The sequence below is a fragment of the Rhinolophus hipposideros genome, assembly GCF_964194185.1.
Source record: "Rhinolophus hipposideros genome assembly, chromosome: 24".
NCBI classification, from domain to species: Eukaryota; Metazoa; Chordata; class Mammalia; order Chiroptera; family Rhinolophidae; genus Rhinolophus; species Rhinolophus hipposideros.
This window is the reverse complement of record NC_138070.1, coordinates 11,220,191-11,246,944: the sequence shown is the minus strand read 5'-3', so window position 1 is coordinate 11,246,944 and position 26,754 is coordinate 11,220,191. Positions and strand designations below refer to the sequence as shown.

The 26,754-nt window shown below is 44.0% G+C and overlaps 2 protein-coding genes across 4 annotated transcripts in view; one reads left to right on the top strand and one right to left on the bottom strand.

Annotated features, from left to right (window-relative positions):
- The window catches only part of RFC5 (replication factor C subunit 5), a 37,565-nt gene extending 13,963 nt beyond the window's left edge, over positions 1-23,602 (bottom strand). Inside the window, exon 1 of the mRNA XM_081036479.1 lies at positions 23,521-23,602. The gene's annotated coding sequence lies outside the window, so the exon portion shown is untranslated. The remainder of the gene's footprint in view (positions 1-23,520) is intronic.
- Positions 22,998-26,754, top strand: part of KSR2 (kinase suppressor of ras 2) — a gene marked incomplete at its 3' end in the record, with an annotated part of 362,386 nt that continues 358,629 nt past the window's right edge. For all 3 annotated transcript variants that reach the window (XM_081036474.1, XM_081036472.1, XM_081036473.1), the window contains exon 1: positions 22,998-24,000. In XM_081036474.1, coding sequence (XP_080892600.1) covers positions 23,821-24,000 — 180 coding nt within the window. In that variant the 5' untranslated portion in view covers positions 22,998-23,820. The remainder of the gene's footprint in view (positions 24,001-26,754) is intronic.

Below are 26,754 nucleotides of genomic sequence, written 5' to 3'. Positions count from 1 at the left end.
ATACGTTTATTATACTCACTCGATTGTTGTGATAAGCCCAAGCTACTATCATTGGCCCCGTTTCATAGACATGTTAAGTAACTTGCCCATGTTCTGGTGTCGGGCAGAACCAGATCTTACCAAGATACGATTCTATAGCCTCCGCTCTCAGCTACTATACGAGTGTGGTCCTTGGACCAGCAGCAGTAACATCCCCTGGGAACTGGTTAGAAGTGTTCATTATTCTTTCCCCCAACCCCAAACCTATTGAATCTGAAACTCTGGGGGTGGGCCCAGCCACCTGTGTGGACTCCAGGGGATTCTGATGCAATCGAGTTTGAGGACCACTGCCCTACCGACTGCTTCTGAGTCCTTGAGCTCTCCATGACTTCACTTGCTAAGAAAAAGAATGTGTGCTCACACGCATATTACAGAAAAACATGTGTCTTATTAAATGTCATTTGTGTGTGTGTGTGTGTGTGTGTGTGGTTTTGTTTGTGATTGTTTTTGCTCTTACTTGAAGGTATAATTCTTTGGGCAAGTTACTTAGTATCTCTTTGGACCTCAGTATTAGGACCTGTAAAATGGAGCAGGGTGGGAGGTTGAACTAGAGAGAGGAATGGCATTCAAAGCACCTGAGGATTTTTTTTTTTAATTCCAGTGCCAGAAGTCCAGCCAGACCAATGAAATTGGGCATCTGGGGGTAGGGACCCAGCATTGGCATTTTAAAAAGCTCCCCAGATGATTTTAATATTCAGCCAAAGTTGAACGACTGCCCCAGGGTTGCCAATCCTCTGATTGGCTTACAGGGTGAGCATGTGACCCAGTGCTGCCCAATGAGATGTAAGGGGAAATGGGAGCGCTCCTCTGGGAAACTTCTCATTACTTTGCTGATCCTTGCATTAGAGCATCTTTAGCCTCTCTTCCAATGCCAATACAGTGGTACCTTGGTTTTCGAACGTCTCCGTTAATGAACATTTCGGTTTACAAATGCCGTAAATTTTGTGGCTCTATGATATCATTAGATAGTAAAATTCCTGCTAAATTTGTAGTTTTAGGGGCTGATTTTAAAGGTCTGGAACGGATTAATCCATTTTGCATTTACTTTCTATGGGGAAACTGCACCTCAGTTTTTTTAATGTTTCAGAACTCAAACAGTCTTCCGGAATGGATTATGTTAGAAAACCGAGGTACCACTGTATTCTATCACTTCAAAGAGAAAGAGAGATGAAGACAAGCTCACATGTGTATAAGTAGCTTGGAAGTTCATATATAAAGAAAGAGGATTGTGTGGAAACTATGCCTCAAGGAGGCAGGGTTTGTAGATCGAAGATTTAAGCAGAAAAAGAATTTAGCCACGAAATATTAAATAGCTCACAATGAGCAGGCAGGCTCATTGGAAAATAGGACAAAGACCGGCCATGGAACTGAAACCATGGTCAGAATTACTCCACGGAACCAATCCAGTAAGGAAACTTGCAGCTGCTGACCTTTGGATGCTACCGCCCCCATAGATCCTAGAATCTGCTTTCACCATTTCTATCAGAACCACTGATCAGTTCTAACCTGTACTGGATTTCTTCTAAAAACTAGCGAACCGCTTAAAAGCCTGGGAGACATGTCAAAATGGCCAAGCCTGGGTAGCATGCTAGTGAGTGCTTGGTATATAGCTTGAATGGTGGGAAAGACTTCTGCTTCCCACCAAGCCTTGTGAACTGGGAACAATCCCTGAACATAGGACAGGGGTTCAGATGCTGTGGCCAAAGGATCACAAATGTCCACTACCCCAGTATTCGGGACAGCAACCAAATGTTGCCAGACTTGATTTTTCAGAGAAACCTGAAATTTGGATTTTTTTAAAAAATTTGGATCTGTATGTGAAATTCCTGTATGTTAAACGTTGGCATCTAATTAAAACAAACAAACAAACAAACAAACAGAACAAAACTGCTAACCAAGCAGAAATACTGTAGGATCACGTTGTGATTTTTTGACTTCTCAAGGACGGATGATGAGGCAAAAGATGTAGTAATTCCTTCTTACCTTCTGCCTCGATTTTAGACATTTTGGAGGATAAGGACAAGTCAGATTGGTATCTCCATATGATTGTGACACTGATGAGCATAGGCACAAACTTTTCTTACATAATCAGAACCAGATTTGGAAATGCTTTAATAAAACATCAGGTTCTGGAGATGGCAGTATCAGAGGTTACAAACAAAATTACCAATGAAAGGCATTTGCTCTTGAAATTGAATTAGGGAAGGGAGCCCTGGATTTTATTACTCTCAACTTCGGAACAAACTTGGCTTTGGACACAGCACTTACTGCCTTTGTTTATTTTTAAGATGTGTTTTTATGAGACAATGGGATGCAAGACTATCTTTGGAAGATGCTGGCAGAAGAAAATCAAACCGGGTCTTTTTCCTGAATGTGTTTATACGGGTGAAATTATGTTTAAAGGAAGAGCAAGGCCTTGCTCTTTGAAAAAAAGTCTCAAAGAGCAGTTTGGAGAGTGTGTATAAGGGGAAGGGCCATCTCCTTTGGTGACGGGCAAAATTGCTGACCAATAAGGATTTAAGTCCTCAGATCTTTTGGTACACTTGCTCCTTCCAACTACTTTGTCTTGTCAGAAGCCCAAAATGCCCCACATCAGGGCTTAGGGAAATTCATCATCCCCTAACATTTGTTAATTGAATAACTGATGGATGGTTATTTATTGATTCCTGAATCTATTCTTTTTTAAAAAAAAGATTTTATTGGGGAGGGGGAACAGGACTTTGTTGGGGAACAGTGTACTTCCAGGCCTTTTTTTCCAAGTCAAGTTGTTGTCCTTTCAGTCTTAGTTGTGGAGGGCGGCGCAGCTCAGCTCCAGGTCCACTTGCCATTGCTAGTTGCAGGGGGCGGAGCCCACCATCCCTTGCTGGACTTGAGGAGTTGAACCAGCAACCTTGTGGTTGAGAGCCCACTGGCCCATGTTGGAATTCAACCAGCAGCCTTCGGAGTTAGGAGCATGGAATTCTAACTGTCTGAGCCACTGGGCCGGCCCGCCTGAATCTATTCTTTTTGAAATTTGAGATTGAAAGGGTAACTCATGAATTTGTGCCATGATATTTGGGCTCAAAAAAAATTCACATTCCTTAGTTTTTCCAAATTAAATATATTTGGCTTAGGTCCTCCACTGTTCCTTCCTCAAGCCAAGGCATTTTGGAAATTCAGTCTATGGGAGTTGGGTTCCTTCCTTTCCCCAGGGTCATTTAAAAAGCCTAAGAGGTTGTGGGGAAGTAGGCCAGAAATTTAGGAGAAGGGCTTTTAGTCTTCAGTTCTTTCTGTAGTCTGGTGGAATGAATGCTCTGTGTACAGACTGAAATGATCCCTTTGAATGTGAGCAGCTCTGTTGGTAATAGTCTCCTTTCCCTCAGTGTACAACTCGGAACTCTTGCCGTTGTTTCCAGGGGCACAGTGTTTGAAGTTTAGACTTTCCTCTGCCCCTCCTTTGAGATCCTACCTGCTCCTCCTCACCTCCTACTACTCAAAGTGGGGTCCCAGGACCAATAGTATTGACACTCCTTGGGAGCCTGGTAGAAATGCAGCCTCTCGACCCCCTCTAGACCTTCTGGATCAAAACTCCAGGCAAATCGTGTGCACATTTCAGTTGATAAGCCCTGGCTGGGTACCACATGATGTATCTCTTATCCCCCCATCCTGCTCCTCACTGCTCTTCTGTATCCCTTGTGTGGAATTCTTCGGAGAATCACACTATTCTTGTCTCACACAACACGCCCACCTCCTTTCCTCTAAGGGCGAAGCATTTTGATAATTCGACTCCAAGTCCCAAAGTTCCTGGGCATCCAAGCTCTCCTGAGCTAGGCAAACCCAACATCCTGGGACTCTGAGGCTTAATTGCTTGTGGGGAAAAAAAAAAATCCTGCTTAGTCTTTGTGATGAGTCTACAGTAGAAAATAAGTTCGGTCAATTACTCAATCGCAATTATTCTATAATAGGTCCTCCAGGCTGGTAAAATTTTAAAAATATTTCTTCTTCTGGAATCTACCCTGATTCTCTCTGCTTTGAGTCCGGCATAATTGCCCTGGGCTGGGATCTCTGGGGTTGTCATGGTTAAAAAAAGAGAAAAAGGGGTCGATAAGAGGTGATGGAAGTGTAGTGACATTATCCTGGCTGTGTTTGGTGTAGGTCCAGCCGTGGACCACACACTGCCTTTAGGTTGTGAAGCTGAACATGCAGATATGTGTACCTGTCGTCTACTACAATCTGTATGCAAAACAAGGGTACTGTTTATCTCCCTCTCTCATCATACTAGGGACCCTGGGAGGTATAATGAAGTGGGAAATAGACCTTAATATTGGCAAAAAACTACAGATTCAATTCGAGAATGCACAATAATCAGAAAATGCAAATTACTGTCATTATTTACGTTGCAGGCAGTTACACAACATGTTTTTCTACGGTAGGTGCTGCATAAAGAATTGCTATTTATAGACATTTTATCCCGTTCCTCCAATCTCTAAACTTACTCTTTCAAAGCATTTGGCCCAAGTTCAATGGCAATGTGATTTAAAAATGTATATTAAATAAATGCAATGCTGAAAAGGAAAGCAAGAGAGTAGTACTGAAAAATTGAAGAGCCAAGACTGCCCCAAGTTAATATGGAGAATTTTTAAACTTGAAGTTATTTTCAGTGTTTCAAAGATGTAGATAGCCAAAATATATTTTAAAAATTCTTTCAACTTATGAGAAAGTGTATTTCTTTTTTTAAAGGAGTCACCTTAGAATTAAATCTTGTTCCAAACCGAAGAGACCTGGCAGATGTGCAGGAAATTAAAATATCTGCCATGTTCATTAACATGAAGACTGGACAATTGTGTCTTGAAAAAAATCTTGAAATTCAAAGGTCATTTAAAGTACAGATTTAAAAAAAAAAATTAGTAAGAGCAAATATCTTCATTAAAGGGGTATCTAATTAAAGTTTCCTGAGTCTCATGGGAGTAAATTATTTTATACCCTTTGCTTTAAATTTTTTTCTTAATTTAAGGGGTATTGGACAAAAACAATATATTCAATATGTCATATTTTGGCAAATGTCAACCAGAACTAGCTTATTAAATATAGAATATCGTCAGTTTGTGCCAATTAATTAAAAATGTTTTTTAATGCTAAATTTAAATAACTTCTTGGTTTTTATATAACTTCTAATTTTCTTCTGTTTCTCAGGTGATTTGAAATTATAATTGAGAATAAATTTTGCAAAATTAACACATAAAAGGGCATCACTGGAAATGTTTTCCATTGCATAATTCCAAATGCCATGGAAGTGGTTGGCATATTTGGATAGTAACGGAACTTAATTCCATACATACATATTTCAAAATTATCCATCTGCTTAACACAAGGAATGGTTTCAATGGTAAGATCTTGGTGTACCCGATTGTGGAGAACTTGGTGTGATAAAATTTGCAAAATCAAAATCGTGTTATTTCTTTAAAAACAATTAGTGGGATTAGAAATTTATTCCAAGACTGCAATATGGTATTATCAGAACAAGAAAACAAGATAATTTATTCATGTCTCCCCATATTCCTAAGTGACCACCAGGGAGAAGACACACAGAAGTAACGAACTAAAAGTAATCCCTCGGGTCCTAAACACTAGGTGAATTTAGCTTAAGCTTTAATATTAATCAAGGGAGACTGAGCCTTCTCTCTTGAAGTTGTAAGTGTTGAAAAATAACGGTGACATTCAAACACTCTCCTAAATAGGTTTATATTGGGAAAGTACCTTGACATATTTAGTCCAAGTACTATAATTTATCCTAATTCTAGTACTAAACTATAGTTAATAAGCTTCCCCTTTGATTTGTAGAAACTTAATAAAGGGAATGGGTGTTATTTATTTGGATAAAGTGACTGGTAGATTGCCTGCAAGGATGGCCACCAACAATGCCTGCCATACTTATGGGTACATGCAGCTCCTCCCCTAAAGAGGTGATCTATTTCCTTACTCCTTGAATTTAGGCTGGGCTTGAACTTGCTTTGACAAATAGAATGCGGTGGAAATGTTGTTCTGGGACTTTCACGCCGAGATTTATAAGTGTTTGGCTAGAAGGGATGCCATCTGCTATGTCAAGAAGTCCAGGCTATCCTGCTGAAGAAAGAGGCCAAAAAGAGGCGACTCCAGGAACCTGGCTGATAGCTGGAAAGGAGGCCCCAGATGCATGAAGGAGTCCAGCCAACACCTAAGAAAGGAGGCCCAGCTGTCCTATGCAGTCCCCAGGTGTTTGAGCCATTCCAGCTGAAGTCCCAGCCCTGTGAGTGAGGCCATCTTGGATCCTCCAGCGTGACGTAAAGCCACTCCAGCTGACACCATGTGAAACACAGATAAACTGCCTCTCTGAGTCACGTTGGAGTTCCTGACCCACAGACTCATGAGCAAATAAAATGATGGTCATTTTTATACCATTACATTTAGGTGTGGTCTGTTGTGTAGCAATAGATAACCCAGTGACGATTTTCTAAATCCGTAAGATTGTGATTTACAAATACAAACTCTTAAAACTTTTTGGAGGTTGAGAAGAAAAGCCAGGTGGAATATTCATTAACTAAAGCTGACATAACTAAGGAAATTAACAAGAAGTTCTTTCGAAAATTCAGCTTCGTGGCTGTATTTATAAACTATTTCAGTTGCTGATGTTTCTGTCATGGAGAATGATTTATTTATAAGTTAGTTAATGTATAACCTTAATTAGAGCAGTGACAAAAGCAGTCACTTTAATACTTACCTAATTTTCACTTGGTATTATGTAAATGAGAAATTCCAAGTAAGCTATTCATATGGATGGATGGTATTATAAACTGGACCCTCTGCTATAGCATTACTAGGCTGCAAATTATGTCCTTATAAAGTATGCTGATATCCTTGTACAGCAATAGAAATATTTATATGCATATGTAGCTAAATCTAAGACCAAAATGATTGATCTATGCCTGAAAAAAGTTTTAAGCACGTTAGAATTTTCATTTGCGTTATAAATATGACTTATAATACTAGTACTGAATTTTAAAAAACTTAGCTACCCAGTGTTTCCAAGTTTGCCATCATTTTGACAATGGGAAGTGTGGAAACATTGCTAGAAGTTTTGTTGACCTCAAGCTTCTTTTTTTTTTTTAATCTGCAAGATTGGGATAGATTTCTTTTTTAAAGGAGAGCAGTTAAATTAGCGGGTGACATGTGGATCAAATGCTAGCTAATACTTGCTGCCTGTTCACTAGAAATTTTTATGAAAGAATAGTTAGGAAAGGAGATGAAAAACCAGTAAAATAAGCCAAATACTAAGGGGAAAAAAAGAATATATATGAAAAATTATTAGCACGAAGGATTTTGTTTTATAATGTAACTATTTAAAATAAGATAGGAGAAAGGCAGTAAATATACAGAGAATAAGAGAAGAACAAAGTGACTTCCCCCCCCCCAAACATTTATTTATTTTAAGTGTGTTTTTCCAGGACCCATCAGCTCCAAGTCAAGTAGTTGTTTCAATCTAGTTGTGGAGGGCGCAGCTCACAGTGGCCCATTTGGGGATTGAACTGGCAACCCTGGTGTTACAAGCATTGTGTTCTAACCAACTGAGCTAACGGGCCAACCCCAAAGTGGCCTTTAGAAAAACAGACTCATGCACAGAGAATGAGAGAAAGATCTAAAAATTAGTGTATTGGGTTTCTAATTTTGGCAATATTTTGGACTAGGTAATCTAAAAACTTTCCCACATGTAATAGTCATCTACATATGCTGGGTAAAACATACAAACACCCTTTTAAATGACAGAAAATAGGGACAATCCTCAGGAGTCAGAAAAAGGTGCGGATAGTACGGAGGGGTTTGAGTTGTAATGGTCCCAAAGGACAGGGAACAAAGCTTTGGGGGAAATGGAGCTTTGGCCTTCACACAAACAAGGACCCTCAAAGAACTCCATCCTTAGGGAAAAGGAGTGGCGAGAAAAATCTGTCCAGCCAGCATAGGAAGATTACAAGGACTCTTACCTGTCTTATTCTAGGCTCTGGGGAAAAAGAAATGCCCCCACTGAATTTGTCACAATAAGACTAAAGTCACATAGGTGTGGGGTTCAAATTTATACTATGGGGCACCCCAAGCCAAGAAACTAATTAAACACAAACTCTGAAAGAGCAAACCTTCAGCCTATATGTACAGGATTCCCACAAATAAAGATCTGCTCCTTTGAAATGACAAAGCACACGAGGAAACCATCTACCATGAGCAAGAGATGACAGAAACAATAAACAACAAACCGGATCCCAGTTGCTTCAGATAATTGGATTATTAAAGACGAGTTTAAAACAAATTGGATCACAGTGATTAAAGCCATAAATAAATTAATAAAAAAAAAAACGCAAGAAAGGAATGACTCTTAAAATAGATAAGGTACTTTTGAAAGAGAAACTGGGACGCCTTTATTTTGGTATTCAATTTTTCTCTTATCATTGTCGGTGGAAGGAAACAGTCAACATGAGATTGCACCTACGCATTTGTGTATTAACTAGAAGCAGTAAAATCTCCCCATGAGTCATTCATCATCACTCATTCAGCATACATTTATTGATAACGTAAAGTGCCACTGACTGTGTTATGCCCAGGGGGTATAGCAGGTAAAGGAGACAGACCCTCCACTGCGCAGAGACAATTGCAAGTAAAACAGACCTTGAGTGAGTTAATTACAAGTGTTAATTACATGTAACCAGGGTGAAGGGAAGTAATGGAAGACCCATCTGGGAGTGGCCGACGGAGGAGGACCCTAAAGAAGTTTCAGCGGAGACCCCAAGAATGAGTAGGATTTACCCTGATGACGAAGGAGTAGAGAAAGCTGTCCAGGCAGAGAAGACAGCATGTTGGAAGACCTGGATTCCAGACCAGGCGGGTGCATTTGAGAGCCCTCAGGCAGACCACTAAGGCAGAATGAAGAAAGCCAGTGGGGGCGTGGATTGTGTGTGTAGGAGGACACAACACAAGGCTGAATAGCTCTAGGGGCCAGATTATGACAACCCTTGTACATATGTTGTACAAGGCCTAGAATCTGGATTTGGATTTATCCTGCAGGTGTTGGGACAATTTGGGAGAGGAGAGATCATCCGACTTACACTCTGGAAAGAGCATTCTGGGGAGGAGGTGGCAGACAGTTTAGTAAAAGGTAGACCTGTCATTCCTCTAGGTAAACAGGATTTGAGCTGTGAAAGGAAGTTCCTCTCCTTCATGTCTTGGTAGAAAACGCTTGAAACAATTTTGATGAGCGTCAATAGAATAAAACTGTTAAGAGGAAGTAAGCTGGAAGAATATCCACTGTGCATTCCTAAATGGAAAAACAACCATACGAATAATATGTAGTGCATGCTCCCTTATTTAAAAGATAGAAATAAAACCTAAAATCACCCCTATAGGTGTGTGGGCGTGTGTGCGCATAATAAGAATATATATTAATATAATTCGTCTGAAAGCTTTCATCCTTATCTTCAGGTTCCTATTGTGGATAGTGGGCAAAACAGTAACAGTGATACTTCATGTTTTCAAATCCATTGCTGATTATCTACAGGAATAAAAAAGAAAAATTTTAAATTACTCCAAGGTCATGATCGTGACCCCCTCACAGGAAAGTGAGCCCCCTGAAAGTAAACCACATGTATTATTCATCTTTGAAATTTTCCAGTGCCTGGCACATAAATGCCCAATAAAAGTTTATTAGATTTGAGAATAAGAATATGGGAATTTGGAAATGCCCCGAGGGTTGTGGGGAAACTGGCAAGAGATTACTTTCTGGAGAGTTAAATTCAACAAATATTTATTGAGCCTTTGTGGTGTGCCACCCTGAGCTGGCATGTAAGGTGAAGGGAAGTGGTTGTGTTTAGCAGCCCCAAGCCCTAACCTTAGCAACAAGTAAAGAAGGATTAGAGAGAGATGGTCAAGGGTATCAGCTCTGGAGTCAGGCAGACCAGGGTTTGAATTAGGACTCTTCCACTTACTGGCCATTGACCAAAGGCAAATAGCTTAACCTCTTTGGGTTTCAAATTCTTCATCTGCAAAATAAGGGTGATAATAATCGTAGCTACCTTAGAGAATTGTTGAGGGAAATAAGTGAGACAGATATTCACGCCAAGCACTTAGCACAGTGCTTGGGCCAGAATAAGCCCTCCCTTCACATGAGATCTTATTGTAGACAAATATAGGGCTCCACTTCAGTGTACCTTGTTGGTACCACTCTTAACCAGCGACTCTAGAATATCTCTTTGGTAACTTTGGAAGGCAGATAAATGCCCCCCAAAATGTCCACATCCTAATCCCTGAAACCCGTGAATATGTTACCTTACATGACACAAGGGACTTTGCAGATATGATTAAGGCTCTTGAGATGGGGAAATGATCCTGGATTATCCAGTGGGCCCAATGTCATCACAAAGATCCTTGTAAATGAAAGAGGGAGGTAGAAGGGTCATACAAAGATGGAAGCACAGTGATAAAGGATTGCTGTCTAGGGGCCACGAGTCAAGAATTGTGGGCAGCCTTCAGAAGATGAAAAAGGCAATGAAACGCATTTTCCCCTAGAGCCAACACCTTGACTTTAGCCCAGTAGGATGATTTTGAATTTCCAACCTCCAGAATTGTAAGATAATAAATTTGTATTGTTTTCAGCCACTATGTTAGTGCTGATTTGTTACAGCAGCCATAGGAGTATGAGTCTTACTCATGGAGGTGGCTGCCCAGACCCTACTCAAGGAAGGACTTTATTCGTCTGTTCATCCGCTCATGGGAACGTGAGTTGTTTCCACCTCTTTGCTATTACGAATAATGCCGCTGTGCACATTCATGTACAGATATCAATTCAAGTCCTTGCTTTCAATTCTTTTGGGTTTATACCCCAACATTTGGAATTTTTGGATCATATGGTAATTCTAGGTTTAATTTTTTTGAGGAGCCTCCGTGCTGTTTTCCACAGAAGCTGTCCTCGTTTGCATTCCCACCAGCAATGCGCAAGGGCTCCAACTTCTCCACATTCTCACCACGACTTGTGGTTTTGCACACGCAATCTTGTGCCCTTGTAGAAGAGATTCTGTTGCACAGCTTTTTAGAAATGGAATTGCTGGGTCAAAGGGTATATGCCCTCCAATTTACACTCCCACCATGAGCATATGAAAGTGCTAAATTGCCATGTTCTCACCAACCTTAGAAAATATTGCATTTTTAAATATTTGCTATACTGATGGACAAAAAATATGTCATTGCGTAAATTTGTATTTTTCTAATTACTGTTGGAGTATCTTTTTGCATTTTTAATTGGCTACCAGTGTACTTTTTCTATGCTTTAATGAGTTCTTGATTGGTAGACATTTAGCTTGGTTATCAGCTCACTGCGTTTGTGAAATGGCCAAACAGGAGGATGAATATGGGAAGCTGTTTGAAATGCATCCAGTGACAATAAAATGACTACAAAGACATTCCAAATGATAACCCTGAGTCATCAAGTAGTTACACTGTATTTAGGAAGTAGAATAGTGTTTTACAAAGAGTTCTATCAAAAGTAGTTAAAAATATGAAGTCTCGGTAATTTTTAAAAGCTACCATTTACTGCACATAACCATGCGTCATCCTGTTAGGGCTTTTTATACATCCTTTTATTTCATCTTGGCTTGAACAAGTATCATCTCATTTTATGTGGTAGAAAGACGGGTTTCTGGAGACTTGCCCAAGGTCAGCTAGCATAGGAAGTGAGGGGATAGTTGGATCCTGACACCCTCAGCCTTTGAAGGTGACTTCTGAAGGGAGGTCCCGGAGACTCATGGCATGAACCACTCCTACCAATGTCTCGAATATCCTGGGGCTTTTTGTGTTTGGTCTTCTTTTTTGGCAAAGCCAGAGTCAGCAAACTTTCAGAGGAGGACTTTAGTGCAATTCTGCACAGAGTGTGCGCCGGAACTCACTAGTAAAGGTGGTGGCACTTAGACACAACAGTGTGCGACACTGATATCACCTGGTGAGGAAGTGACTCCCCTTTTATTTCCTTTCCAATCATTTCATCCAGGGGAACGTCTCCAGGTGGTGCTAGCACGTCTGCGACACCTAACACTTGCTGATGTTTTCTTTCCTTTCCTTTTTTTTTTTAAACAAAGATGTTGCTGCAATTCAGAGCTTCAACAGGTGACAGTGTCTAGAATTGAATAACATTATTTTTACAAATTATATTCACTTTTATAGTTACCATCTAATTACGGCAAGATAGCTATCTTTTATTTGCACGAATGAAATAAATGTCCCTTTTAAAACAATTGTAAAAATAGTAAGTCACTTTAGAGAAAATTGTAAGCATATGCTGTTATAGATTATTAAATAATTGGACAAAACTGTGAATAAAGGTAATACTTGCATTACGTTTTGGAGACACAGGTTTACTGGATACAGAGCAGTATCTGGGCTTCGCAAGTGTCACTAGTTGTTAACTCTATTCCTACTGTTCTAACTTGAGGGCACATCATAATCACATAGGAGGCTTGTTCAAATGCACATTCCCAGAACTTTAACCCCAGAGAGCCCCACTGGGTTTGAGATGGGACCTGGGGTTTTGCAATTTTGATAAACAACCCAGGGGTTCTGAAGCAACTGGTCAGCATGTGGCACTTGCAGAAATCCTGGACTGCATCTTCCCGTTTTAACTCAATACCGATTTTTAAAAGAACAGATCGGTGGGAATGCTCCCCGTATGTACACCCATCCTGCCACAGAAGTACTTTTGCCGTTGTGTTACTAGAGCAGGTTCTGTTTCCAGGAGCAGCAGCAGTTAGGGCTAATTTTCAGGCAGCCTTGTAAGCATTTTACACGTGTTGAGTCATTTAATCCTCAGTACAGTCCCAGGGGGGCAGATACTATTATTACCCTCATTTTGCAGGTGAGGAAACCCAGACGGAGAGAGGCAAAATCACTTGCCTGAGGTCTGTCACAGGGCCAGGAGGTGGCAGAGCTGGGATTCAAAACCTGGCCATCTGACTCAGAGTCAACATTCCTACCTGTGATAAAAAGTCTGCTGACTGTCTTCAGCTCTCTGTGGTGATGAAGGCTCATCACCCCTCCAATGCTACAGCTTTTGGTCATCCTATTAGGAAGTCAGACTCTTTATTTATAATCAGAAATTCATTCGTATTTGATAGGTCAACATCCCAGGGTGGAGTCCTACTAACTTTGTAGCTCAGTCGAAACCGTGGACTAGGTCTGTCTTTTCAAAAGCCAACGCTTGTACTTCTAATGGCAAAAATAATAAATGTTCTAAATTTACCAAGAAAAATACACTGATTTATCTGATTCGATGCACAAAAATATATATTGAGATGAGAAAACCTATGATCTGTCCCACTCAGGACTTCTCATTTCCTCCCCCCATTTCATCCAAGGAAAGTCCAAAAATCGCAGAAGAGACTTGTAAAGGACCTTTAGTTCCAGTTTTCAGACTCAAGTCCGAGAGGCAGCTCAATAAACTCAGGATCGGTGCGTTTCTGAGGGCAACCAAATTGTGGGTGATCTGAGCCTCATCCAGTATCAATGTGGGCAATTTCGATCGCTCACTACATGCATGTCTTTTTTCTTTTTGCTTCCTTCCCCCCCCCCCCCGCCAATCACAGGTAGGTGCTAGAAGCCGAGCCAACCCAGTGGCACAAAGTGAGCTGCAGACAGCTGTGTTGGGGTGTGAAGAGGAGGCACAGTCCGCTTTTACTGACCAGACAGGTGGCCCACGTGTGAGCTGAAAGGCAAGTGTGGGCTTCTTCTCTGCCCTGGGCACGGCTGACGGCGGCAAAGGTCTGTATCTGGGTAGGTAGCTTGCCTTGAATATGTCCAGACTGCAGAACAGGTTTTTTTTTTTTTTTTTTTTCCACCAGCAGATGCTTTTTTGTACTGTTGAAGAGCTCTGGTGGAAGAGAGCTCGTAAGCAGGACCGCATGGAAAATGCATGGCCAGGTTGTCAGCAATTGCGTCATAGTTGCACTTTGGAAGGGGGTGATCACTTTGAGTGATATACACACATTCACATGACAAATCCTTAAGACTCCAGCCTGGGTAAACAGCCTGTGTCCTTTATCAGACTGCTTCTTTCAACGCTAGCATATTATAGACGAGAGCCTCTCACACCCGTTTAACAAATGTGGGCTTAACTGTGAGGGGTTAGGAGGGGCTTTAGATGCTGCTTTTGATAATGAAGCAATGGACTCCCCTCCAAAAAAAAGATGCTTTAGTCTTATGTTCCTTTTATCTGTCAAGGTGATGGTTGGGCAGCTAAAGATTGTGTGTGTTTATAAAGGTAGATATCGAGAACAACAAAAGATATTTTAGTAAAAACGATAAAGATTCTCAACTTGTATACAGTTTGACCTCTGACATCTGAGGCCAAAAAAGGGCGACTCGCTAAAAGGAAGCTGGAGAACAGCAGTGTTCAACTTTGGCGACACATTAGAATTACCCGGAGAGCTTTTAAAAATCCCAATGCCCAGGTTACACCCCAGACAAATAAATCAGAATTTCTGGGGTTGGGACCCAGGCATCAATATTTTAAAAATTTCCCCAGGTAATTCCCTTGTACAGCCAAGGTTATGATCCACTGCTGTAAGGGGAAATTTCCTTACTTTTCAAAAGTCACAGAACACGTTGGGGGAAATGGTAGCCTGCTGACATGTCATTACAAAGGAATGAAAATGGAAGTCACCATGTAGTTTGATTTCCATACTTCCTTAACTGCCTGTCTTCTAATTGTTTTGTGTGTATTGAAAATCCTACACTTTCATGTTTATGGGGACCAGGTGGGTACCGCAGATGAGGGAACATCCCAGGTGAAGGTGGGGTCAAGGGGTCTGGAGAGGACAGAAAAGCCTCAGTCCCAAAGTAGTGTAGTTACTCCACCCTCCTGGCGTTTAGCATAATGTTTCCAAGTTCATCCATTGTAGCACGTATCCGTGCTTCATTCCTTTTGATGGCTGAATAATATTCCGTGGTATGGCTGGACCCCATTTTGTTTATCCACTCATAAGATGGTGATGGGTAGTTGGGTTGTTTCCACCCTCTGGCTGCTGGGAATAGTGTTCCTGTGAGCATTCGTGTGCAAATTTTATTTCAACACAGAGATCCTTCTTACATAACAACATACCGTGTTTCCCTGAAAATAAGACCACGTCTTACATTCAGTTTTGCTCCAAAAGACACATTGGGGCTTATGTTCAGGGGATGTATTATTAAAAATCATGCTAGGGCTTATTTTCCGGTTAGGTCTTATTTTCGGAGAAACATGGTATGCTTCTACAGCACTTTGTGAGCTAAGCACACTAAGCTCAGGAGTTGGGGACGTAACCACCATTTGCCTTGGATGGTCCCACTTTTAGCCTTGAGGACCCCACATCTCAGGAACTCCCTCAGTCCCGGGTAAACCAGGTTGGTCACCCTACAGAGGCTGCTTAAGCTAATTATCAGGCGAAGGTCAGACAGTACCACGTGTCGTTCACCAGCAGAAGCCTTCTCGAGGCAAGGCTGACTGAGACTTTAAAAATTGTGACTTTAAAAATTATTGTGACAAATATACGTTCCTTGCAGTTGTCTGTAATCACCAGTGATTTCAGGACTCTGCTTTGGCACACGTCAGTTCTTCTAGTATTCTTGGAGGAGTCCCATTGCTTTTTTTAAAACAATCACTTTTACTTTTTTTAAGTGTGTTTTTCCAGGACCCATCAGTTCCAAGTCAAATAGTTGTTTCAATCTAGTTGTGGAGGGCATAGCTCACAGTGGCTCATGTGGGGGATGGAACCGGCGACCTTGTTAAAAGTACCGCACTCTAACCAACTGAACTAACCAGCTGCCCCACCCCCTTCTTTAGTCTCAGCTTCAGAATCACCTCCTCCCAGAGCCTTCCCAGAGCCCCTCCCTTTTCCCTTGCCCATGGTTTAAAGACTCCTCTCCTTTATTCCCAGAGCGTATTATAATTACAGCATTTGTCTGCATGAGCATGACTCCCTCAAGGATGGTGGAATATTGCTGATGATTTTGTTTGCTCAGCATCCACACCCTCTTTTTCTGGGAACGGCATGGACCTTTTCCTTTGGGGGACCAGTCCTCCTTTAATCTCATACCACATGGTTTGCGTAGAGTCAATGCCACTTCCCAGGCTCTAGGGTGACCCCACAAGCCAGGCCTGGCCCATCTGCCCATTCCATCCCCTTGGCCAATGCGACTGGCTCAGGGGTAGGTGGCCTATACCTGGTTAGAAGTCAGTCCTACAACTTATGTTGGCACTAGTTGGAACTAAGGCAAAAGCGACTCTATTTCTGATGCGGTTGTAAGCTGTCTGTGCCCATTTTTGTCACTTCCCGGGGGAAAAGCCATCTAAAAAGGAAGCCAAGATGGAAGAAAGCAGAGCTGAGGACAGGGAGAGAAAAGGTAGTGCCAGGCCAGAGTGAGACTCTTCCCTTTCACTTCTGGGGTCACTTTTTGGCCTAAATTCGTTTTGTGTTTTGGGGGTTTTGTCCCTTGCACCTAGAAGAAAACTACAGAATATACCGTCCTTTATCGATATTTAAATCCCATGCAAATGTCGTTCCCTAGCACATTGTAGACACTCAAGAAATGTATGTGTAAACACACACTTTTCTAGGTATACCGTTACTACATTTTTGTTTTAGTAATGAAACAATATCAATGCAAGAAGAGTCAGGAGAGAAGGATGTAGAGAAGTTGGAGCCTTCACCCACTGCTGGTGAGAATGTAAATTGGTGCGACCACTATGGAAAACAGTTTGACAGTGTCTCAAAAAGTTAAACACAATGACCATATGACCTGGCAATTCCACTTCTGCGTATACACCCCAAAGAACTGAAAACAGGACTTCAAAAAAACAACAAAAAACCTTGTACACAGATGTTCACAGCAGCACTATTCACAATAGCCAAAATGTGGAGAATAACCCAAATATCCACCAACAGATGAATGGATAAATACACTGTGGTATATCCACACAGTGGAATAATATGCAGCCATAAAAAGGAACGAAGTACGGACACATGCTATAATGTGGATGAACCTTAAAAACATTATGCTAAATGAAATAAGACAGACACAAAAAGGCAAACATTGTGTAATTCCACTTATATGGAATACCCAGAATAGGCAAATCCATAGAGACCAGAAAGCAGATTAGGGGTTCCAGAGGCTGAGAGAAGGGGGGAATGTGGAATAACTGCTAAATGTGTGCAGGATTTTCTTTCGGGGGATGAAAATATTCTGGAACTGATTGTGGTGATGGTTGCTCAACACGGTGAATATACTAAGTGTCACTAGGGGTAACATTTTATGATATGTATATTTCACCACAAAAAGAACAAAAGAATGGGGACCTCCATTAGGGCTGCTGCCATGCTGGTTGTTTCCTTCATAAGGTGCCCAAATTGGGGGGGGGCAAGTCTGAGACCCAAACTTCACTCTGCTCCACCCCCGGCATTGTGACCCCCTGGTACCTTCGCACAGCAGATGCCTTCTTCTGATTTACACAAAGACACCATTTTGGCGAATGCAGAACTTCATAGACAAGATGGTGTAAAGTAAGAAAGCCTGGTAGATGGCATCACTGTACTGCAATTTTCAACGATACTCCTTCGCTGTTCATCTCTAAGTATTCGAAGAGTGCCCCAGTAGGCCTCCTCTCCCATGCTGAGGGTGCTATATCTGAAAACTCACAGGGCATCTTTCCGTGCTTAATTTGTAAAGCCAGCATAAATCACTGGACTAAATTGTCCATTACCGCGCGCTCGAATTATCTTGTCATCAAGAGAGTGATCTGGTTGTTTTGCTCACACTGGAAAATTAAGAGACAAAGAGGCAAAAGGCCAAAAGGAGAAGAACTCTAGACAAAGTCAGTTTTCTGATGTCGGAAAAACTTCACAAGGTTAAAGATAGGAACGTCCTGCCTGCACTCATCAAAGGCAGTTTTTAAAAGCCATTTGTGTTTAGAGTTAGAACAGAACAATAACAATCCTCTCGCAGCTAGGAAGATTTGGTTGTTACCCGAGGACTAGTATTCAGAGGTCTTTTTTTTCTCCTTAAAGAATTAGTAGAAAAAGGAAACAGAAATGCTTTGGGAAAGTGGTATGTTGAGCCCTTTAAGAAGTCTGCCTCAGTTTTGTTCAGTTCCAGGCACACTGGCCACTCCTCTAAACTTCCATTTCCTAATTTGGGTGCCTAGTCACAATGCAACTTAGAAAACACTGGGGCCAGCTCATTGCTAATGTAAAGGACATAGTAGTATGGACTGAGACTTTTCCTGATGACCCAGAACTTCAGCTAAAACTTCAAAGGTGAGGGCAGTGGGTAACAGTACTTCCCCCTGCTGTTAAGAGGTGGCCAGACTGGTCCTTTGACCGTCAATAACCATCAACCTCCAGCCTCTATAAGACAAAGGCAAGATTTTATCCAGAGGAGCTTTCTCTGACAGGAAACCCCTTTGTAGCAAGGGTTTCTTCTCCCCTTCCAGTCTCCAAGCCAAGAGAGGAAGGTGAAAAGAAGAGACGGGCACACCAAGGTAGAGGGGTGTGTGTGTGTGTGTGTGTGTTGTCTGGCATCTCACCGCCGGCTGAAGGCTGCCTGCCTAGGGCTGCCTATGATGACAGGCTGAGGATGAGGGCAGCAGGACAAAATGCATCCTGTTTCCCATGGGCCAGAGCGTATGTGCTTACGCTTGAGTCACCCTGAAAAGACTCACGCAAGAGGACAGACTGCCAGGCAAGGGAAATTCTGAAAGAGGATGTGGGAGTACTTCCTGGGTTTTGAATGTAAAAGGGGTGTGCAAGCGGTCACCTAGCATGTCCTCTGAGTCCTTACAAGGTCCTCAGGGAGTCTCCAAAGAGGCATCCCATGTAAAAGCCAGCACGTGAGTGCTTGCCAGGACACTGGGGGTGGAGGGGGTGGAACATCTGCCACTCAAGAGAGAACTATACCTGTACTCACCTGTTCTTAGCATAGGGTCCCTTTTCCACTCATACCGCTGCTCCTGTAGCAAGGTGAGCTACAGAGGAGGCATGAAAGGACACACCTGCCCTGGTCTTCACTGCAGGTTGCTGAGCCATTTGTGGGTCAGGCCAGAAGGGGCAGGGAAGAAAGTAACAAACTAGATATGAGAAAGAAGGTTTGATTGGACTTCTAATACCCGTATACGAGACTGTTCTTACAGTTGAAACGAAAAGCTATGGGATCTAATGAGACATTGCCAAGTTCAGCTGATGTAGTAGCCCAATAACAATAATTTATTCCCACTATTGATAAAGCCATTCTGAGACATGTGTCATTCAGAGGTAGTACACAGTTTGTGGGATGCCATACAATAACAACACAGTTCTCGTCAGTTAGCTCCAATTTTCCAAGCTTGAAATTGGTGAGGTTCTTATTGATCTGAGGTGCAAACCACCATAAGCCATACCGGGAGCAGCAAATGCAGGAAATAAAAATAATGAATGATGGGGGCTGAGTCGGCACCTGGTGAACTGGAGAGCCTGTGCCCCACCTGAAAGGGACAGCTTTCTCTCACATCTAGTCAATTCTTCCTGACTGTGGCCAGATGTTCCCATTTTCCCGGAAAGGCCAGAAATCTCCATTTTTTTGGTTGCATCTCCTGATTTTGGAATTATTGTCAAGAATATTAGCCAGTGTTCCTTGTTGCAAATGATACAATCTACTCCAGGTAGTTTAAGCAGAAGTGCTTTAATCGGGCAGTACCCTGGACTGAATTGCGTCCCCCAAATTCATATGTGGAAGTCCTCACCCCCAATGTATTGTTATCATTTTTAGAAGGCAGTTCAGATTAGATGAAGTCAAAAGGGTGAATGAAGCCCTAATCCAATAGGGCCATGGCCTTATAAGTAGAGGAAGCCATATGACCCAGGTCTGACATGTGAGGACATAACATGAAGGTACCATCTGCAATCCAGGAAGAGAATTCCCACCAGAACCCAGTTATGCTGGTACCCTGATCTCAGATTTCCAATCTTCAGCCCTGGGAGAAAAATTTCTGTTGGTTAAGCTATTCAGTCTGTGGTATTTTGTTATGGCAACCTGAACAGACTAAGACAGGTGGTTAGAAAAACTGATAGAATCTCTAGGTGGGGAGGAGAGCCAGGCTTAGACTGCGCAGCCCAAATGATGCCCAAACCACACCATGGGGCTGCCCCTATAAACACCATGCCAGGCCTCTCAGCACGAATGCCAAGCTTACCCAGGGGCAGGACACCTGGACGCAGATACGTTGACTGCCATGTTCACAGTCAGGTAGATTCCTCCTCTTTGTTGCTCCCACTGCAGTAGGACAGAACCTAGATCCCATGAAACCTCCTTGCAAGGAAGTTTCTGGAAAAGTGCTTTGGTTTTACTTATGGCGAGGTGGGACTCATTTTCCAAACATATAAAGGATATTCAAAGAGGACTGGCTGGGTGCAAAGCGTAACAAATGTCCACGATAGCAATCAATTGACAAAAATGGGGGTGGTGGTGGTGGTGGTTACAGCACTGCCTGTTGATGACTTCTGACCTATGGGTTGCTTTCATTGCTTAAACTTCCTCTGAAAACAACTAGAAAAGCCAGACCAAATCATCGTCATCATCTACTTAAAGGCACTCAGAGAGCTGGGAAACAACCAGGACTAGAGGGGCCAAGATTCTGGAGAGAGAGGAATTGTGGTGAGATGAGCTGACATTCTGCAGCCACTTTTTCCTGCTGGTGGGGGCCAGAGACACCAGCAGAACCTTTGGCAGTCTCAAAGGGCTGGAGAGAGAAAACGGGGGATTTGAGAGGCTAGTATCCTAGGGAGAAAGGAGGGGCAGAAAAGTGAGCTTGATAGTTGGTGGTTTCCTCTTAAGACATTTGGCAAATTCTGAAACAATGCTGGCCAAGAGACTAAGAAGCCAAGCAGAAAGTCCCTGAAAAAGAGTGCAGTGTTCAGTCTTGCCATATTATGGAGATAAGGATTAGAGCTCAGGACAGGGGCTGCCATGAACACCTAAAATTCTCAGTTGGAATCCCTGAAAGGCAAAGCCATAGAGGTGGGGACCAAAGTTAGGTGCTGTCTTATTAAAACTGCAACCTAACCTCCTCCAAGCTCAGCCTCTGATTGGATTAAGATGGTCAGTCCCCATGCCATCTGTCTTGTAGAGAAAGGGTGAGCCTTCTCTAGGATTAGATGAACCTTCTCTAGAATTAGATAGCTTCACTTGGAGACTCTACATATTTTTTTCATGCACCGATTGTATGGCATTCAACAAACATTACAAGGCTTGCTAAGAGACAGGACAAAATTACTGAAGACAAAGAGAAAAATAGTCAATAGAAACAGACCCCACAGGTGACTGAGGTATTGGAATTAGACAAGTGTTTTAACCTTAATATGTTCAAGAAAAACAAAGCAACCCCCCCCAAATGGGAAAAATAGGTGAAAGGAGAATTTTATCAGATAATTGGAATTCATAAACTTCACAGTCCAAAAGATTGAGAACACATAGAACTCACTTGAGCTTCTCATCAACAGAGGGATTTTGAAAATGCTGCTTCAGCTCCGTAGGAGCTATAAAACCCTATGGCCCACAATCTATAAAAAAGTTTGCCATGACTGGCTGTCGTTCTCTCTACTTCTCAAGTGCCTTCTTTTAAGGGATACATATTATACTGTATGTTCTGAGTCTACTCTGGCCCATGAGCCCAGTGCCCAGGCATGGAGCGGTGTTCACCTGGAGAAAGAGATGCATTTTGCCAATTATCCTAAATACCTTCTTTGGGCAATGTGTGTTGGGAGTACCATTAGTCAAGATGGTCAGGGAGATGAAACCTCTCTGAGATGACATTTGAGTTGATGACACTGAGTGATAAGGAGCCAACCAGGAGAAGATTAGAGGGAAATGTGGTCCAGACAGAAGGGATGTAGAGGGCAAAGAACTCGGAGGCCAGAATATGTTTGGTGATTTCATTCGAGTCTACCAGCTTTTCTGTAAAGGTCCAGAGAGCAAATATTTTAGGCCTTGCAAGTCTTAACAGTATCTGTTGCAACGATTCAGTTCTGCTGTTATAATGCAAAAGTAAACACGGACAATAAACAAAAGCGTGGCAGTGCTCTAATAAAACTTTATTTACGGACACTGACATGAAAATTTCTTATAATTTTCACATGTCAAAATATTCTTTTGATTTCCTCCCCCAACCATTTTAAAGTATAAAATCCATTCTTAGCTCTGCGGCCATAGTTTGCTGATATAAGGTTGGTTAGGTAGGCAGGGATCCGATTATGCAGGACACGTGGGACATGGTGACAATCAGGTTAAGGTAAAGGCCCTTTCCTTTCCACTTGGAAAGCCACCCGTCAGGGGAACTGCAGATCGGGGCCCCAGTTCTGGGAGGGCAGCGAGCATAGGTTTCTTTTATCCGCACCCCCCCTGCCCCCCCAGTCACAAGAAAGGACACACGAACAAAAAGACAGGCACGCGCGCACACACACGGAGCCAGAAAGCCAGCGAGGACGTGCCCAGGTTCACGCCGACGCTTCTCCAGCACGCACCTAGGGTTTTCAAGTTGGGCGCACACCTGCTCCCAGGCAGCGCGCACCTGCTGAGCGGCACTGCGTCCTCGTCTCGCGAGAGCGGGGCCGTAGTAGTGGCCCCCACCCCCGCCCCCTCGCCCAGCCTCCGCGCTCTGGCACACACGCTGCCGTCCCCGCCGCCCCCGGGAGCCGCGCCGGCCCTCCGCGCTGGCTGCCCCCGCGCCCCGCCCGCCGCCCGCTCGCACGCACGCCGGCTAGTAATTTCACTTTGCCACGCGAGGTCCGCATCCCCTAGAAATCCCGCCCCCCCGCTGCCCCTGGGGAGCCGTGCCTTCCCCGGCCAGGTGCGCGAGCTCGCGCGCTCCTCCGCCGCCCCCTCCCGCGGGTCCCTGGCGCGCCGGGGCCGGGGCCGGGGCCGGCTGGGGCGGATGCGCGCACGGCGCCTCTCCACCAACCCGCTCCCCTGCAGGTCCCTCGCTCGCTCTCCATCCCTCGCCGGCGCTCCCTCGCTTCCCCCGCCCTTTGATTGACAGGCAAGATGTCGGTGTGGAGCGAGGCAGGAGCGAATGCAGCAGCCGTCACCCCCGGAGCCCGGCGGCGGCAGCTAGAGCAGCAGCAGCAGCGCGAGGAGACAGCAGCCAGCCGCAGTCGCCGTCGCAGCCGCGGGAGCAATGCAGACAGCATCCTGAGAACGCGCTAAAGCACCCCAAACAGTGGACAATGCCGTGTCCCTGCAACTGGGAGAGGGGCAAACCAGATTTTTTTTGACATAAAAGCCAACCAGCCAACAAATATATAATTTTGCCCTTCACGGAGCCGGTGTGTAAAGAGTGAGCGCTATTTTCCTTCTTCTCCGCCTCTCCCCCGTCCTTTCCTCCCCCCCTCCTCTTTTTCCTCCTCCCCCTCCCGAAGTGTACGGACAGCATCACATCACCTGGTTTGCTTCTGAGAAACAGCATCTCTCCTTTTCAGGGACCAGAGACTCAGAGAGAGGAGACGTTCTAATGGAGTCGGCTTGATACCCCAAAATAAAATAATAAATTTTGGCTCTTGTCCCCTCCTCCCACCCCACCCCCCTCAACCCTGTGTGAGATGTTGGGTTCCTTCTTCATGAGACATTGTTGAGAAGTCGCAGTGGTTGGAGAGGCGCAGGGGGTAGACTACCTCTACTCCCCCCCCGCCCCCCTTTTTTCTCTCTGAGAGAAGGAGGGGAAGGGGGCTTGCAGAGCAAGCGATGGATGAGGAAAACATGACGAAAAGCGAGGAGCAGCAGCCTCTGAGTTTGCAAAAAGCCTTACAGCAGTGCGAGTTGGTCCAAAACATGATAGACCTGAGTATCTCCAACCTGGAAGGGCTTAGGACCAAATGTGCTACCTCCAACGACCTCACACAAAAAGAAATCCGGACCCTGGAGGTAGGTGTTGCTTAGGGATGGGGGGGGGTGGGGGGCTGGATGGGGGAAAGCAGCCCTTCCTTCCCTCCCGTTTCTCCCCACCGGCCGCTTTCCTTTGATTCCATTTGTTGGGGGGTTGGGGGTGGGAGGGTAGCAAGGGGCCCACGATGTGGTTTTCTGTGATTTATCTTCTTGCAAAACCTGCACTGGAGGTCCCTTGGCTGTACTGCTGTCGTCTACGCTTGGCTGGGTGGTGGTAGTAGTAGTAGTAATTGTTATTCTTTATTATTATTCTTGCGGCTGTTGTTATCATTCGCTTCCTCTCTGAGGAGTGAGTTCTCGCTCTTTTCCGCTTGTGGATTTGTTTATATGCCACGGGGGTTTGTGTGCTGGGTAAGACATTAGGGCGCTGCAGAGAACCCACGTGATCTTCCGCATTCTGCAGGTGGTCAAAAGGTGGTTTTTGCTCCCGGAATGGGGTTGCCTATAAATATAGACCTCCTCTCCCGGCCCCTTTCCCAGCCCCTGTTTGCTCCCTGGATGCCGTTGTTTTGTGTTTTCTTGTTTGTTTCTTTTCAGTGCTATACATGTCAGGAGGCAAGATGTATTTAAAAAAATCCTCACTGAGCTACCCATGTCCAGTCCAATCATTTTGATGCAGGGAGCTGTTGCAGGCCTAAAATGTGTAGAAAGATTTTTTAAAAAACCCAAAAAACCAAAAAGCTTGCTTCAGCACACACAAGTGGTGTGGGAAAATACTCTTGACTCTCTGGTGGGATAGCAAACCAGGCGATACCATGCTGTCTGTGCACTTAGGGAGGAGGAGGAGGGAGGAAAGGGGTCGGGGGAGGAGTTATCTTTGGCTGTTGTAACATTCTCTCCAACAGAACTTGAGGGGGAGTTGGAAGCAGTTTTGTGGGGGTGGGGTGGGGGGTGGGGTAGACGCAACCTTACTCAGAGAGAAGATGGCAGAAATTGTTTCTGCCGAAGGCCATTTGGTCAAAGGAGGGTGGTTGCAGGAGCCTTAGAAGATGCCTGGTGTCCACCCAGTCGTTGGGCACCCACGTTGTTTGGAACATCTGAAGGGCCCGACTCACTTCCCTCCCTCGAACTGGCCCAGCTGTACTCATGGCTTGATTAAATTTGGGAACTCCCATTAGCTGGCAGTTGCAGAGGGTGGTGACAGTAGGGCTGGGAGCAAAGGAAAGAGACTCTTCCTGTGGTGGAGTGGGCATGTGCAGTGCTGGCAGCTTCACTGTTGGCAGCCCATGGCTTTCCCAGGTCTGAACTCGTCAGTCCTTACTGAGTCCTTTTGCCCTCCTGCCCCCGTGCTAGTCTGGACGAGCATCTCCTGATTCCGCTGCAGGTCTTATCCCTCCATGGTTTTAGATTTGGCTGGATGTTAGAGGCAGGAAGGTCATCAGTTGGAAAATAGAGTTAGTGCCGTGTGTGTGTGTGTGTGTGTGTGTGTGTGTGTGTGTTTTGAATATGCTGTTTGCTACCCTAGAATACATGTCTCTGTGCACCTGTCACCTGGGAAAATAATCCTCAGAAATGAAATAAGATGAATGTCAAGGGGTGTCGGAGGACTGGACATTCTGTTGGGAGGCACACGCAGTTTCTTCCTTGGAGCTGTGGGAGAGCAGTGTAGGCTAGGACTCTGCTGCTGGGAGAAAAAGTATGGGATGCCCTGAGCCAGCCTTCTGTCTGTCTGAGCAGTGCCCAAGATCCGATTCTGTTCAGAATGGCATGCCGTAAATAAATAAATAACCCAAAGGGCCACCTGCGGCCTCTCCTCTTCCTCTGAGCTGGGAGTCCCACGTGCTAGTTTGTGGATTGTTGTGTAAATTTCTCCAGTTTGCTTTTCTCTGTTCAACATGCTCCACCCTCGGGCAACCCCCTGGACAATGGGGGTGGTTGCAGTGGCCCCTGAATCCCGTGGCTGCTTTTCTGCATGGTTGTTTTCCTTTTAAATGGGGTGGGGGTGGTTTTGGAGACTTTGGTATGCATGGCGGCAGGTTACAGTTATTGGGACTGCATCTCTGTATTAGTTTCCAGGTCCCAGTGTACCTCTGAGCACGCCAACAACCACTCCATCCATATTGCCCAAGGAAGGGTCTCGAGCAGTTATGCCAGTTTAGGCTTCCCAGATTACTAGGGCTAGAGTGGGGTCGCTGAAGATGGGCTGGTGACTCGGGGTCCAGCCAGGTGCTGCCAGACTTCACTTAGGCTTTGAACCCACAGGGTTGTTGTTGTTTTGTTTTTTTCATCCCAACAGTTGTCAAAATTTGTATATTAAAGCTACCCGGGGAGCTGCTTAAAAATGCCCATGCTTAGCCTTAACCCCAGAGATTCTAATTCAGTTGGGATTGGAGGGGGCCCAGGAATCTGCATTAAGGAACAGTGCAGCTGTTTATGATGCATGTTTTCATATTCACACTTTGAGAAATAGTAATCTATTAGGAGATAGATGTCATTTCTCAGCTATTTAATGGTAACAATTTACGGCTCCCAAACACTAAATAAAATGTTAAATCGAACAGCCCATCCCTGAAAACCTGGGTAATAAGCAAAATTTACTAAAATGCATATACCACTATAGAAACAAAAATATACAATATGGATTTAGCTTTCAGGAAGCATACTTCGTGGTTAGAGAGGCAAGGCTGATAAGATACATGTGAAATAATGATGAAGTCCAAACAGGTAAAAATATAGGGAAAAGCACGTGGGTCCACTAGGAATGTGTTCAGCTGCATGAAATGGAAAATCCAA